The sequence below is a fragment of the Carettochelys insculpta genome, chromosome 26 (genome assembly GCF_033958435.1).
Source record: "Carettochelys insculpta isolate YL-2023 chromosome 26, ASM3395843v1, whole genome shotgun sequence".
Lineage (NCBI taxonomy): Eukaryota > Metazoa > Chordata > Testudines > Carettochelyidae > Carettochelys > Carettochelys insculpta.
This window is the reverse complement of record NC_134162.1, coordinates 13,086,526-13,100,563: the sequence shown is the minus strand read 5'-3', so window position 1 is coordinate 13,100,563 and position 14,038 is coordinate 13,086,526. Positions and strand designations below refer to the sequence as shown.

Sequence of the window (14,038 nt, the reverse complement as noted above, 5' to 3'; positions counted from 1 at the left end):
CTGGAATTTCTTCATGCCCCCCCTAGGGGGGCATGACACCCAGTTTGGGAAACCATGGACAAACAGGTATTTTGGAGCATAAGCTTTTGTGGGCAAAGACCTGCTTGGTCAGATGGATGCATGAAAGCTTGTGCTCCAAAATATCTATTAGTCTGTAAGGTGCCACAGGACTTCTTGGTTTTAAGGCAGTACAGCACCCTGTTCTTTTTTGTTTTGCTTTTGTTTTTTGTTTTTTTCTCATTATGCCTTTCCAAATACTGTGGTCATGGGGTCAGCCACAGAGCTAGATGGCTAAATGGAAGCTGAGCATGGCCAATCTTTACAGGGGAAGAAAGGGGGATTCATGCATAAATTAAACTCTATGCGGTGACTGTCCCATTTTTAAAAAGATTTTGCCTTAATGAAGTGAACGCAGCTGCTGCCCTGGTGACATCCAAATTGTTCCTTTGCTCCTCTCACTTTCTGCAGAAAATTCTCCTTTATTTCTGTTTTAATTTTCCCTTTTTTATCATGTGCATAAAATAACATTAATGACAATCTGCAGGCTCTGGGAGTGAGTGACAGCCGAAATAAGAAAAATGACTAATCATGCCTCCTGCAGCCCCATCACATAGAGATTAACTGGGTCTTTTTTTCCTCCTACCCCAGTGAGATTCGTGGACATTTGAATAATAATATTATAGGCTCCATTAGGATGACAGTGGGGGAAAAAAATCAGCTCAAACCCATGATTATGCCTTCAATCTAATAATTATTTAAATACCAGATAACTCCTTTCATTATAAGTGAGGCCTTTCAGCTGCGTGGGTTTATACTGTGTCCCTGAATTTACTCTCTCTTTCACCTTGTAGTGCCAAATGGATCCCAGATTGCTTTTAAGGTCACATTTTAGGCTAAATTATACCCTGCTCACAAAAATAAAAAAGGCATCAAATAGTTTTAAAGATCTGAATTAAGCTTGCCCAAGCCCACCATTTTCCCCAAAACAGCATCCTGCTCAGTGTTTAACTCTTCCAACTGTGAACAGCTTTCCTCAGACCTCTCCACTGCTCCTGACTGAATTGAAAATTGCCCTTCTTGGCTTTTGAAGCTCTCTGCGCCACAAAGTCCTTCTTATCTCTACTGCAACCCACTCCAGCATTCTGTCTGTGCCTCACACAATTTCCTCATCCTGGTGCTGGATCCACTTTCTCTGATGTGCTAGACCTTAGGGACAACCTCCTTGTACCCAAGTGAATAGTAACAGAGAAGTAGCTGTGTTAGTCTATCCTCCAACAAAATTTGTTTCCTTGTACCCTAGTAACTGCCATCCCCTTTAAACCTCTTCTGAAAATGCACCTCCTTCTCTTGAATATATCTCTTCCTTGGTTAATTTTCACAGTAGTTTTGCAGAACCCATGAAGAATGTGGTAGCTGTGAAAGGTGCTATGCAAAATGAGGCACAGCACAGAGCTGCCAGAATACAACAATTTTGTTTTACAAAAATTATTGACATTTGTTTGTGTTCTTGATTGTTGTGCAAATAAAACTTTTCCAAGTGTTTTGTGAAACAAAATTGGTTTCATCACAAGGAAGATAAATTTGAAACCCATGAACCCTTGTGCATCACAGAAGTGTCATTTTCCAGCTTTATTTTGCATTGTGCATTTTATGATCAAGAAAGGTTAAATTTTGATATGTGTGTTTTCTCTCTCTAAATCCTTTTCCATCAAAATCGATATGATTTTGGAAAACACTTCAGCTTCAACAAAAGGACTTCTTTTTTCCTTTCATGAAAAACATTTCAAAAAGTTTCTCACCAGCTTACGTACATTGTCAGTAAAGTGAGTGTAGGCAGAATGGGGTTATATTGTGGTCATCATCTGTCTCTGGTTAGTGCCTGTAAGGTAATAAACACCTTGAGCAGGGTTTCCAAAGTAGTGTACCTCGTTAGGAAAAAGGTTTGCTCTCATTCTGCGTCAGCCAACACGTAACTAATTTGAGGTAAACACCTAGTGAAAACAAGGCAGTTTGTGGTTTAAATATGAATTAGCAGATAAAAATTAAACCCTAGGTTTCCGCCTTTCTTTACCTCAACCTGCTGATGTATATGAGGATAACCAATTGCCTTGTCTTCACTAGAAGTTTACCATGTGTTAGCTCACACGTGGTAAAAGCATACCCTTTCCATAGGCTTTTCTACACTGAAAACACAGCAGCGGTACTGCATGGTGCTCCGCTTGGCCAAGAGGCAGTAACTGGGCTGGCAAGAGAATTCTCCCACCAACCCAATGGTGTCCATATGGGGATTAAGTTGGTTTAACTGCATCACATAGAGGTGTGGATATTTCAAACCTGAGTGATGAAGTTGGAACTAATTTCCTAGTGTAGACCAGATCTCAGTGAAGACAGGGGCATGAAGTACATAAGAACATAGCATGGCCATACTGGGCCAGAGCAAAGGTCCATCTAGCCCAGTATCTTGTCTTCCAACCATGGCCAATGCCAGATTCATTCAGAGGGAATGAATAGAACAGGTCATCATTGAGTTATCCCTCTCCTGTCATCCATTTCTGGCCTCTGACAAATAGGGAATGCTGACACCCCCTGTTCTGTCCTTCCGATATATTTTGTACCCTGGTATGACTGTGTCCCATGAATTGTCCACATTCTACCAAGTTTTTGTAATGCCTATTGTATCACCATCTTCCTTTCATATGAGGTACTCTAGTCCACGTCTTATTACTTAAACTTCTAGCATTTGTGTATGAGCCCTTTAAAAATTTGTCATGAAGTACACAACTCTCATTGCGTATCAATGGAATTTAACTGCCAAACTCCCTCCTTGGACAAGCACAGCCCTAGTTCTCAGTTACTTGAATGAGATTGATGTTATACTCACTTATCTTCCTTTGTCCCTTCTAAAAGAGCGACATTCACGCATGTACCCATCTGTAGTAAATGGAAAGGAGGTAGCTGAGTTCCCTTAAGCAAGAATTTCTCATGGCCCTCTCAGATCAGGTGAATTTATTTCTTTGCTTTCTAAATTTCCATCAGTATGAGCACATTCTGACATGGGACCCTCCTATTCTCTTACAGTGCGATAGAGAGAGAAAGGGTTTTTTATTTTTTGGTTGAACTGTATTTAGTAGGGAGGAGAGGGCTGTCCAGATTTGGCCTTGGTCACCATCATTTACTGAGAAATCCTCTCCATACACCAATGACCAGAGTTCCCTTCTGACATGCGCCACCCAAGCCAGTGACTCTGTTGTGGCTAAAGTGGTATTGGCTTATGAGACACCAGAAAGGAATGGAATTCATTTGGCTCATTGACATACACAGCGGATGGGAGTAGTTTTTCCTTATCCATTAAACTGAGCAAACTGGAATTATTCAGCAGCCTGCCTGGATGTTGCTCAGTGGGATCCTTGTACCTGCACATCCGGAATCTGTTTAAATGTTTTCCTTTGTTCCTCCCCTGCGTACAGTTTCCTGGTATTTCCTTCCGCCTAAAACAACAAGGCAGGACATTCCTAGCCTCCAACTCAGTGCTCATTTCACATGCACACTGCTCTGTGTCCCTTTTCAGGCCATGCTGTCATTTTATCCAAGAAGAAAGCTGCCTGAAAAGTGTGGTGTTTGCAATCAGGTCATCAGTGTTTATTGCAGGTTATCAGCAACTCTTGTATGCCTGAAAAACAGTTTGCAAGGCGCAGAGCCTTCCTCTGAGCCGAGACTTGGAAGCCACTTGATTTTTTTCCCTTCTGAGATGTTGTCTAGCCAGAAAAAGGAGAGTTTTAAAAAAACTTTGGTTTGGACAATTAATGAGAGGAAATGGGCAAGTGAGTATGAGCTGAAAGGTTAGCTGGCAAAGGGTTCTGTTCTTTTTCCAGTTCAATGCACAGGGACTCCTCCTCCTTCTGCCACAGTCTTCCTTACAATCTCAGGAGTCACAGACCTCATACTCCCACAAGCCGAGGTAAATATTAAGACACCTCAAATATGAACTGGGAATTCCATGGAAATATCACTTAAAGCAATTACAGGCTTCTAGTTCAGCTACTTCTGCTCTGGTTGGTGTCTGATACTTACAGCTAGCTGTTCAGGGACTGAGCATCTTAATAACCTTTCAAAAACATCTGTCTCTGGCTTGCCAAGGTTAGCCAGCTTCCAGAGAGACCCTCCATTTGGTGAGACTCTTGTGAATGGCAGATTTTTGGCAGTGCTAGAAATTTAAATACTAAACACAGGATCTGAGTCAATCAAAGCTTCATTGCCTTGCAGGTAAGAGGTGCTGAATTAAGTGACTGAGGCACTGGGTTAGGACTCAGGAGATCGGGCTTCCGTTCCTGACTGCCACAGGCTCCTTGTGTGACCACGTAATCTCACAGGGAAAGATTTGCAAAAGGCAGTTAGATGCAAGTCAAAGTCAGTGGGAGTTGGTGCTTTTGAAAAGCTCTCTTTGTACCTCACACCATCATCCGTAATATAGCCACTCTGCTGGGAAGTGTCTAGTTCAATTGCAAGCTCTTTGCAGCAGTGACTTGCAGTGGACCTTCTAGGAGCTACTGTTTGTATGAAAGAGGTGTGGCCTGTGTGTAGGACTTTGAGACCCTTAGGTATAAGGACTCTTCTGGTCTCATTTGTGAGGGTCACTGCCCCACCCTGGGCTCACTTGGCAGTGGAAGGGAGTGAATGGTCAGTATAAAGCAGAGAAAATAGAATAAGGATGGGAAATAGAAAAAGGCCTTTAAAAAAGTCCCTCTGCTTCTCTGAGCGGTCCTGGAAGGGCTTATGAAACACACTCTGATGTAAGCCTGCATAACACAGACAGCACTGTTCCAAAGCAAGCCTCCCATTTCCTAAGGAAATCCCAGCTTCATGGCCCTGAATTTGGCTGGACAGCTGACTGAGTGTATGTGTTAGAGAAGTGGGGAAAGGGATGTCAGAGAGCAGAGGGATCGGGGAGGAGAACAACTGAGATCCTGGATTGCTAGGGCACTTTTAGCATCAAGGGGACATTTGCTTGTGCCAGATTCTGTGCTCATAGCTGCTGCCTGTCCCAACACTGGTAGATAACCTTGACAATGAGGCATCTGGTCCTTTTTCTGTGTAGATGATGACCAGGGATGATCAAGATTGTGCATGGTCCTGCCATGATTGCAGGGGACTGGACTTGATGGCCTCTCAAGGTCCGTTCTAGTTCTAATATTCCATGAGTCTGTGAAACCCACTCATGGAAGGGAAAGTTCTCTGTGCCCTTTCCTTGCTCAGATGCAAGCAGTTTGGGGAACTCTCACTTCCTAACAACTTGGCTGGCATGATGGAGGTCACGGGGACCTCTCTGTAGCTCCTTTCTGGGTTTGCACTTCCCCACATAGACACTCCAGCATTCACTTTACCCATTACTCTGGTATCTTTCTCCATTCCTTCCACTGCCCCTCCTTCAATGTACCCTTCAGCCAGAAAAGCAGGGCAAAACATCAATGCCTCTGCCTGACACTGCAAACCAGGCAGCTCCAGAGGAGCTGGACAGGCACCACCTTAAAAATGTCACCTCCTTCCCAGATTTAGCTTCCTATGTCCCACTGAGTTGGTTTCCCCTGTGATGTTAAACCCCAGTTCCATTCAGACTGGACTTTCCCCAGTGCATGCTTTAGGGCAGGGCTGATCTTGGGGTGTTGGTGGGTGCTTTTGTGGACTTTTAACTTGGGACATGAACAGGTAACAGTTTACTGGTGCTCTCGCAGCTCCCCACAGGCTGGGGACTGCTCCAACCAGGCTGGAGTGGTCCCCTGCCCAGGATCCTACTTAATGGGTTAATATTTAACCAGTTATCTGATTAAAGGGGATTTCACATCCCTACTTTCAGCTAACCTCAGCAACTCAAGGTCTGATGTCCTACATGCCTGGCTTGCAGCTCTGCAGGACCAGGTACTTGGATAGCTGCAGGTGCCCATCCACAAACAGAGGGTCTTGTTGGGATCTGGCTCATCTGCTTGTGGCCTGGATCTTGCCCACAAGGTAAATGAATCCCATTAAGAATGGGAGATTCCTGTATCATTTTTTGCCATATGCATTTTATAGAGCCTTAAAAAATCAAGTGTGGAAGCCTCCACATTTAGTTGAAAACAACGAGAAGACCTGTGGCACCTTATAGACTAACAGATATTTTGGAGCATAAGCTTTCATGGGCAAAGACCCACTTCATCAGATGCATGACAAAGCAGGTCTTTGCCCACAAAAGCGTATGCTCCAAAATATCTGTTAGTCTATAAGGTGCAACAGGACTCTTTGTTGTTTTTGAAGATACAGACTAACTCGTCTACCTCTCTGATACTTGTCACATTTTGTTGCTGCTTCCCAAAATATGCCCTGGAAATGAAGGGCTCTGTTATCACCTGCTAATGGGAAGAAGAGTTTTGAAACCATAAACTGCTTTCTCCAACTAGGTTTATTCCATTTAAGGTCACTCACCATTTCATATCTTATCCACACACATATTTTGGCCAGTGCTCTTTGAGTTGAGGCAAGCCTTCAGCTAATTGTCCATATAGATGAAAAAAGACCTTTATCATTCCATGGGATGCTCCATTTGTGACCTCCACCCATAGGGCACAGAGTACACATGCAACTTAATATGTACGAGATGTTTTGGTCAAGACTTTGCACCCAAGTCCTGTCTACTTTGCATTGGCTTTAAAGACACCACAATTCATTTCACACAGGTAGGAAGTTTGTATAAACCTCCTAGGTCAATATTCTCTTCACTCAGCTCCCATACCCCTCAAACCCTAGAAGCAGATGGCTGCATTTCAGTGGTGAGTGAAGTAGTCTTTGGAAAGTCAGCTTTGGGATCCAGCATGCAAGACAGCGGTGCCCATACACCTCTGCAGTAGTGAGAGGAAGATAGGAGACGCCTTCCCTGTAAGCTGATTGCTTGGGCGGCCCCCCCCCAGGAGAAAATCAGGTGCCACCCAGCTGATTAGCAGAGTGCCCACAGCACCCACATATGTTTCCATTGATGGTGCGCATCCACATGTGTCTTGGTGCACGTAAAATTTATTTTGCCCATGGATGGAAAAAAATAGAGGAAAACACTGGATAGGAGTCCAGGTTATACTATAGGCATGGAAAGCTTTGTCATGTACATGCAAGTTGTATTTGTCTGCATGAAAATTTAACCTTCATCATTAATTTAAATTATGCAGGATTTATAGGCAAAAAAAACCCGTCTCTTTCTCATCCTTCACCTACAGTCGTACACACTGCAGTAAAAGTCCTGTCAGCCCAGATTTAGATTTATCATTGGGGACCTGAACTGTGGAATCTTTGTCCCAGGGCTGAGGTTGATTACCCGCTTCTCTGCTCAGTGAGCACATGGCACCCAAGGACTTTATGAACAGTTAAACCACGTAACAAATTAACACATAGAGACAAAACATCGAGCCTGACCAGTTTTCCAATAAGTGGGGAAACCTGCTTAATGCTGGCTGGGATTAGCAATGTCCTTGCTTTATCTCAAGGACTGCATAACTAAAAAGCCTCTCTTCAATTGTATCCACTGGGCACTCTGGTTTTAATCCTTTGCTTTGTGTCTGTGTTTCCTCCCTGCTCCTCCAGAGCCATGTGAGGAACCTCGCTGGGGCAAGGGGCGCGTACACGGAGCGTGGACGTTCAGCTTCCCCTTTCTCTTCTCCTCTGCCCCAGGATGGATCAGAGGAAGAACTGGTCTCGGATGCTGGACCCCGACAGCTGGTCAGCAGCAGTGGTCTTTCTCTTTTTGGTCTCCCTTTCCCGGAACACAGCCAGTACCACCCTGTTCAACACCTTCCACTCAGAGAACCGTGACTGGACTTTCAACCACCTGACTGTCCACCAGGCCACTGGGGCAGTATATATTGGAGCCATCAACCGGGTATACAAGCTGTCTGGCAACCTGACAATCCAGGTGGCTCACAAGACTGGTCCAGAGGAGGACAACAAGTCCTGCTACCCACCTCTCATTGTTCAGCCTTGCACTGAGATCCTCACCCTCACCAACAATGTTAACAAGCTGTTGATCATTGACTATTCAGAGAACCGGCTGCTGGCCTGTGGGAGCCTCTACCAGGGTGTCTGCAAGCTGCTGCGGCTGGACGACCTCTTCATCCTGGTGGAGCCTTCACACAAGAAGGAGCACTACCTCTCCAGCGTCAATAAGACAGGCACCATGTACGGCGTGATTGTACGCTCTGAGGGAGAGGATGGCAAGCTTTTCATCGGCACAGCAGTGGACGGAAAGCAAGATTACTTCCCCACTCTCTCTAGCCGCAAACTGCCACGGGACCCGGAGTCATCAGCCATGTTGGATTATGAGCTCCACAGTGACTTTGTCTCATCTCTCATCAAGATCCCCTCAGACACTCTGGCCTTGGTCTCGCACTTTGACATCTTCTACATCTACGGTTTCGCCAGTGGCAACTTTGTCTACTTCCTGACAGTGCAGCCCGAGACCCCTGAGGGAGTGTCTATCAACTCGGCCAATGACCTCTTCTACACGTCTCGCATTGTCCGCCTCTGCAAGGATGACCCCAAGTTCCACTCATATGTCTCACTCCCCTTTGGCTGTGTCAAGGGGGATGTGGAGTACCGCCTCCTGCAAGCAGCTTATCTCTCCAAGCCAGGGGATGTGCTGGCCAATGCCCTTAACATCACAGCCCAGGATGACATTCTGTTTGCCATCTTCTCCAAAGGTCAGAAGCAATATCACCAGCCACCTGATGACTCAGCTCTTTGTGTTTTCCCCATCCGCACCATCAACAGCCAGATCAAGGAGCGACTGCAATCCTGTTATCAGGGGGAAGGCAACTTGGAGCTCAACTGGCTGCTGGGGAAGGATGTCCAGTGCACAAAAGCGGTAAGGATGGTTGTTGGAAAATTGCCACTGTTGCTCTGGAGAAATTGTTCCCACTGCTCACACCACTTGTGTTGGGAAGAAATGTCTCGGAGTTGAGATATTAGACCAGAATTTGGGAGACCTGGATTCTTTTCCTGGTCCTACCACAGACTCCCTTAAAGTGAACTAATTTTTCTGTGCCCTAATTTTCCCCAAAACCAAACAGGTATAATAATCCTTCCTGACTTCAGGTTGTGAGAATTAATTCCTTCAGACTTTGGGAGATGATGGTGCTGAGCGCCACATAACTAGCTAGGTAGACAGATAAAAAGTCACATTCTGCCATTTCCAATTGTCCCATCAGACTAATTCAAAGATTTTCTCTCCCAGCCTGCAGCAAGAGAGCGTAGTGCGAAAAAAAACCAATGGGTAAATGCAAAGAGAATCTGCATATTTTGTGCATTTACTTTGCTAGTTCAGTTCCTGATTGTCATACATATTCCTCCGGTTTCCCCAGTCCCTGGAAACTCTTTTAACCATAGCAGGTGCTGTTTGGTTTCCAACTCCCTGGTACCAGGAATAGCGAGGGAATTCTGGGGCAACAGATGAGTGGCTAGTGCAGAAAATGGCATGAAATAGCAAGGTTTTCACATCAGTCCTGCTGAAATTAATGAGCCAGCAGTGACTCAGTGGCATTCAGGAGTTATTCAGTAGCTCCTGTGGGAAATGAGTTGGTGAATTGCTGGTTGGTAAGTGTCCATATTGCAAGCTGCCCTTCCATGTCACGCTAATTAACATGCTGTATTGGGCAGTCTCAGCAAATTGATGAAAGAGCAATCCTTAAAACTGTAATACAGTCTTTCATTTCCATGGTCTCAATGTACTTAAGGATAATTATTATCCCCATTTTACAAAGGTGAAACTGAGGCAGCAGCAAGTCTGTGGCAGAGTGGGGGGATAAAGGCTAGAGTTCTTGATGCCCATACCAGTTGTCTGTCTGCTAGACCAGTGGTTTTCAACCTAGAGTTCTGTGGAGTCCACAAAATGTTGCCATTATTGCAGAACAGCTGTTTTCAACCTCTGGTTCTCAGGTCCCTGCATGTCCACAGATAATGTCTTACATTTCCAAAGGCAAAATCTCCATTCAAAAGTTTTGGTTTTTTTTTTTTTTTTTTTGGGGGCGGGTCCTGAAATGTGAAAAAGGTTGAAAACCCTGTGCCAGATCATATTGCATTGAAAGGACAATGTAGGGACTAAACACCCCTTTGGGTCAGATTGGGGGCTTTGGAAATGGATGGGGTGGGGTTTGCAAGGAGTAGGGGAGCTCTGCATTGGTAAGGTCCATGCTATATAGATGGGCTGGGGGGTGGGAATAAATACACTGTCCCTCTTCAGACCAGCCCATCTGGCTGACACCTTCACTAAGCTTCTATTCACTCAGGGAATGTCACTAGGAGATCTGGAGTGTTAAATCCGTCATGAAGTCAGGCTGTCTGTACAGGAGGGAGGTGGCTGCTTTCCTAAAGGAACGATAGCTGAGAAGAGGAAATGGCAGCTTCCTTTTTGTGATCAAAGGGCAGAGTTAGAGAGCAGACACCTGCACTTCCTCTGGCTGGCGTTTGTGATCCCAGCAGGCCCATGACCAACGTACTGCTGTAGCTGGCTCCAGCCATGTGAATCTCTGCTGACCTGTCTGCGTGACACTGGGTCACTGCAGGAAGTGGGGTGGGGAGCAGAGAGACATGTGACTGCACTTTATGAATGGATTTGACTGTCCAATACAATGTGAACAAGGCTTCTGGGGCACATTCATGGATTAGGGACATTTTCCTGGTAGGGCCACGGGAATGAGGGTCGCTCTGTTTTCTTTCCTAATCCTTGGCTGCCTAGGTCAGCCATGCTGCGGAAACAGCATGCTCAGCTCTTGGGGTATGAGACAGGGTAGAAGGAAGGGTTTGTGCTGCTCTGCTCTGACCTCTTTCATTAATACAGAAGAGGCTTTGAGTGGTCTTAAGCCTAAATCTCTGATCAGTCTACCTCCCCAAACATGGGCCCTTGAAAAGGCAGCTGGTCTGATTTTTTCAGAGATAAGCACCTAACAGCTCCTGTTTCTTGACTGGGAGCTGCAGGTGGCCAGGAACTCCAGAAATCAGTCTAAGATGGGGTAGGTTCATTGAAGGGGAGAGAGCTTTACCATGGGACATGAATGCACCAAGAGGATAGAATATGGGAAGGGAAGAATCAAGGGAGCTAATGAAGACATTTCCCATGTGGGTTTCTGTTAGTGACATTGTAGGATTCTTGTCAGTCCTGTCCAGGAAGGTTTCCCTGGCAACTCGCATGCAGAGCATTCACCATGGCTTGTGCCCAGGCCAGCCACAAGCTGCTTGGCCTAGGTTACAAAAAGACAGTGCAATGTTCATGTGCTAAGTTGAGGGGATGACCCTAGCTCCTAGGATGATAAACCTGCTCTACAAGGGTTGTTGCAAACACCCATCTGTTGTTTGGAGAAGTTGGGTGCCCTCACGTCCATGTGCACAATTCTGCATGAACCTGAGTGGTTTGATTGGTGCCTCATCTTTGGGCTCGTCTCTCACTCACCTTTGGCCAATGCCTTGTCTTTTCCAGCCAGTACCGATAGACGACAACTTTTGTGGGCTGGACATTAACCAGCCCCTGGGAGGCTCCATAACAGTGGAAGGGGTGACACTCTTCACCACCAGCCGGGACCGTATGACCTCAGTTGCTTCGTACGTCTACAATGGCTACAGCGTGGTGTTTGTGGGGACCAAGAACGGCAAGCTGAAGAAGGTAAGGCCACCAACATAACTCCAGAGAGCCTGAGTCAGGGCCTTCTCCCTTTCCCCAGGAACGCTGATCTACTAGGTCTTTGCACTGGTCAGAGCTTCCTCTCAGTAGCCCATTACGAGGCAGTATGAGATAAAGCCCAAGGCTTTGAGTTAGAAAGACACTTGGATCAAGCGGGTATGTGTGAGGTACACTCTCCTGCATCTGTACTGATGATGGACTCAAAACCCAGAGATGCCAGGTACAGAGCTCAGTGACAAGTAAAAGATTAAGGTATGTGGGAAATGTCATTTCAGGTCATTGAAGAGAAATAAATTAGTCAGACAAGACAGCATCTTCTCCCTGCACCACACTTCAGGACTCAAAAATCCGTATAAGTCAGTACCAAGTAGCATGCCACTGAGATCTTGTCAGACACCTAGCTCTGTCAGCCGTGAGCAATATAGGCCTTAGCAGTGTGCTGGCTGTTGTGTATTCTGATCCACTGTCAGTGTATTGTTGTTTGCAGTGGTGTTGTATCCATGTTGATGCCAGGATATTAGAGAGACAAGACAAGTGAGGTAATGACTTTATTGGGCCAATTTCTATTGGAATGAACTGCCCAAATAGCCCATTGTAACCTATTTCACCTACAGGAAAAGAAAAGCCCTCTGACTGTGCACTCCATTTGCCACCTACCACCCCACTCTGGACTTCACGTACCATTAAGCAATTACAGATCATACTCTGGGCTGACCACATCCGGAAAGAATTCTTTCCCCAGCCCTCTTTTCTGGCGTTCAGGTCTTGCCATCCTCATGATCAGAAGCAAACTCCCTGCAGATCAGAACCCCCCCAGTTCAAAGCTGCACCAGAGCCTTCCTTACCAGACACAGACCCTGCAGGCCTAGATCCATTGAGATGACCAATACGCCGCACAACACATTTTTCAAGCTCCAGGGGCTCTGCAAATGCCTACCACAATGTGTGGTGTACCTCATCTAGTGCACTGAGTGCCCCCAGTACTAACTACCTGGGTGGAATGAGACAATAATGACACTCTCAGATGAATCACACAGGAAATCAGTAAAAGATAAAAACGCCATCTTCCCCACAGGGAAACAATTTTCACCAACCAACTGCTCCCTAGCCAACCTCTCAGTCCTCATCCTCAAAGGAGCCCTGCACTACACCTGCAAAAGACAAGCCTGAGGGAGCTTAAATTCATAACTTACAGACACTGAAAATCAAGGACTCAATAAAGATGGCAGGTTATTGCTCATTACAACAACCTATAACTGGCAGCCCTCCTTTGTCCTACCACTGCAGAGGTGGTAACTGCCTGCTTCACCTTGAGTGGTCTCTTAAAACAGGTTAACTCCTTGTGCTGAGCCATCTTTTCCACCTTCTGTTTAGCTCTGGCCCTTTGAAGATCTTGTCCTCAGACCTGAATAACAGCCCAGTGGAGTACAAAAACTTTTCTCTTTTTACCACCAGCTTTTCTCTTTCACCACCAATAGAAGACATTACCTCACCCACCTTGTCCAACAAGTAGATTGCTACATCAGCCCATGTGCTCCCATAACTACTCCAGTAGTCAGAGGAATCCAGGTCAGAGTGGGGATGCTTTCTTCATTTTATGCCTGTGTAACATGTAACATGTCTGTGGGAAGGTGCTGCTAGAGTCAGTTTGGCTCTGAAGGAGTGATTTTTGGACAGAACCAAGGGAGGAAATGGTTCAGAGTTGCTGTCAGGTAGAACTCAGCAAGTAGTAAATCGACACACACAATTTATCCATGGGTCCAGACTCATCTTCTGTTTGTGAATCACCCCTCAGCAGAGAAGGATAATCGTGAATTGATTCACTATCATGTTAGTCTGTAAACTGTGCATACGTCGCTCCTTTCACACATACCCAATGTCCAAAATTCAGTCAGTTAGCGTGGCACATGCCGCTCTCATGAGGGTGCTTCAGTGTCCTGGCTGAATGAGCATCACTAACTCTTTCTCAGGGTGAATATGATTTGTATGTTTTGCGAGCTGAAAAAGTTGCTATTTCCATGGCAGTTTCTGGCATCCAACAGAAGATTGCCCGACAGTGAGTGCAAGAGGGGCACAAGTGCAGAAGTGAATTGAATTTTTAGTAGTGCACATGAACACAGAGCATGTTTTAAGGTGTTCACCATTCTTTTCTGTGGAAGACTATGTGCCATCAGCATTTCCACAAGTGCTTTTTGAGCTGCATCACAGTCAAAGCTCTAGGGTTCCTCTTGATCCCCTCTGACAAATGCAGGTAGAAGAGGTTTCCTGTGAAAGGTCCTTGTGATTTATAGTATAAGCTGTACTCCTGACTCCTGGGCCGAGTGAGCAAAACAGAGCGTGAAGATAAAGAGA

At 45.7% G+C, this 14,038-nt stretch overlaps 1 protein-coding gene across 1 annotated transcript in view; it reads left to right on the top strand.

Annotated features, from left to right (window-relative positions):
* PLXNA2 (plexin A2) overlaps nt 1-14,038 on the top strand; it is a 319,252-nt gene that overhangs the window by 29,032 nt on the left and 276,182 nt on the right. Inside the window, exons 2-3 of the mRNA XM_074977826.1 lie at nt 7,603-8,878; nt 11,486-11,668. Of these exons, the coding sequence (XP_074833927.1) occupies nt 7,691-8,878; nt 11,486-11,668 (1,371 nt within the window). The 5' untranslated portion in view covers nt 7,603-7,690. The remainder of the gene's footprint in view (nt 1-7,602; nt 8,879-11,485; nt 11,669-14,038) is intronic.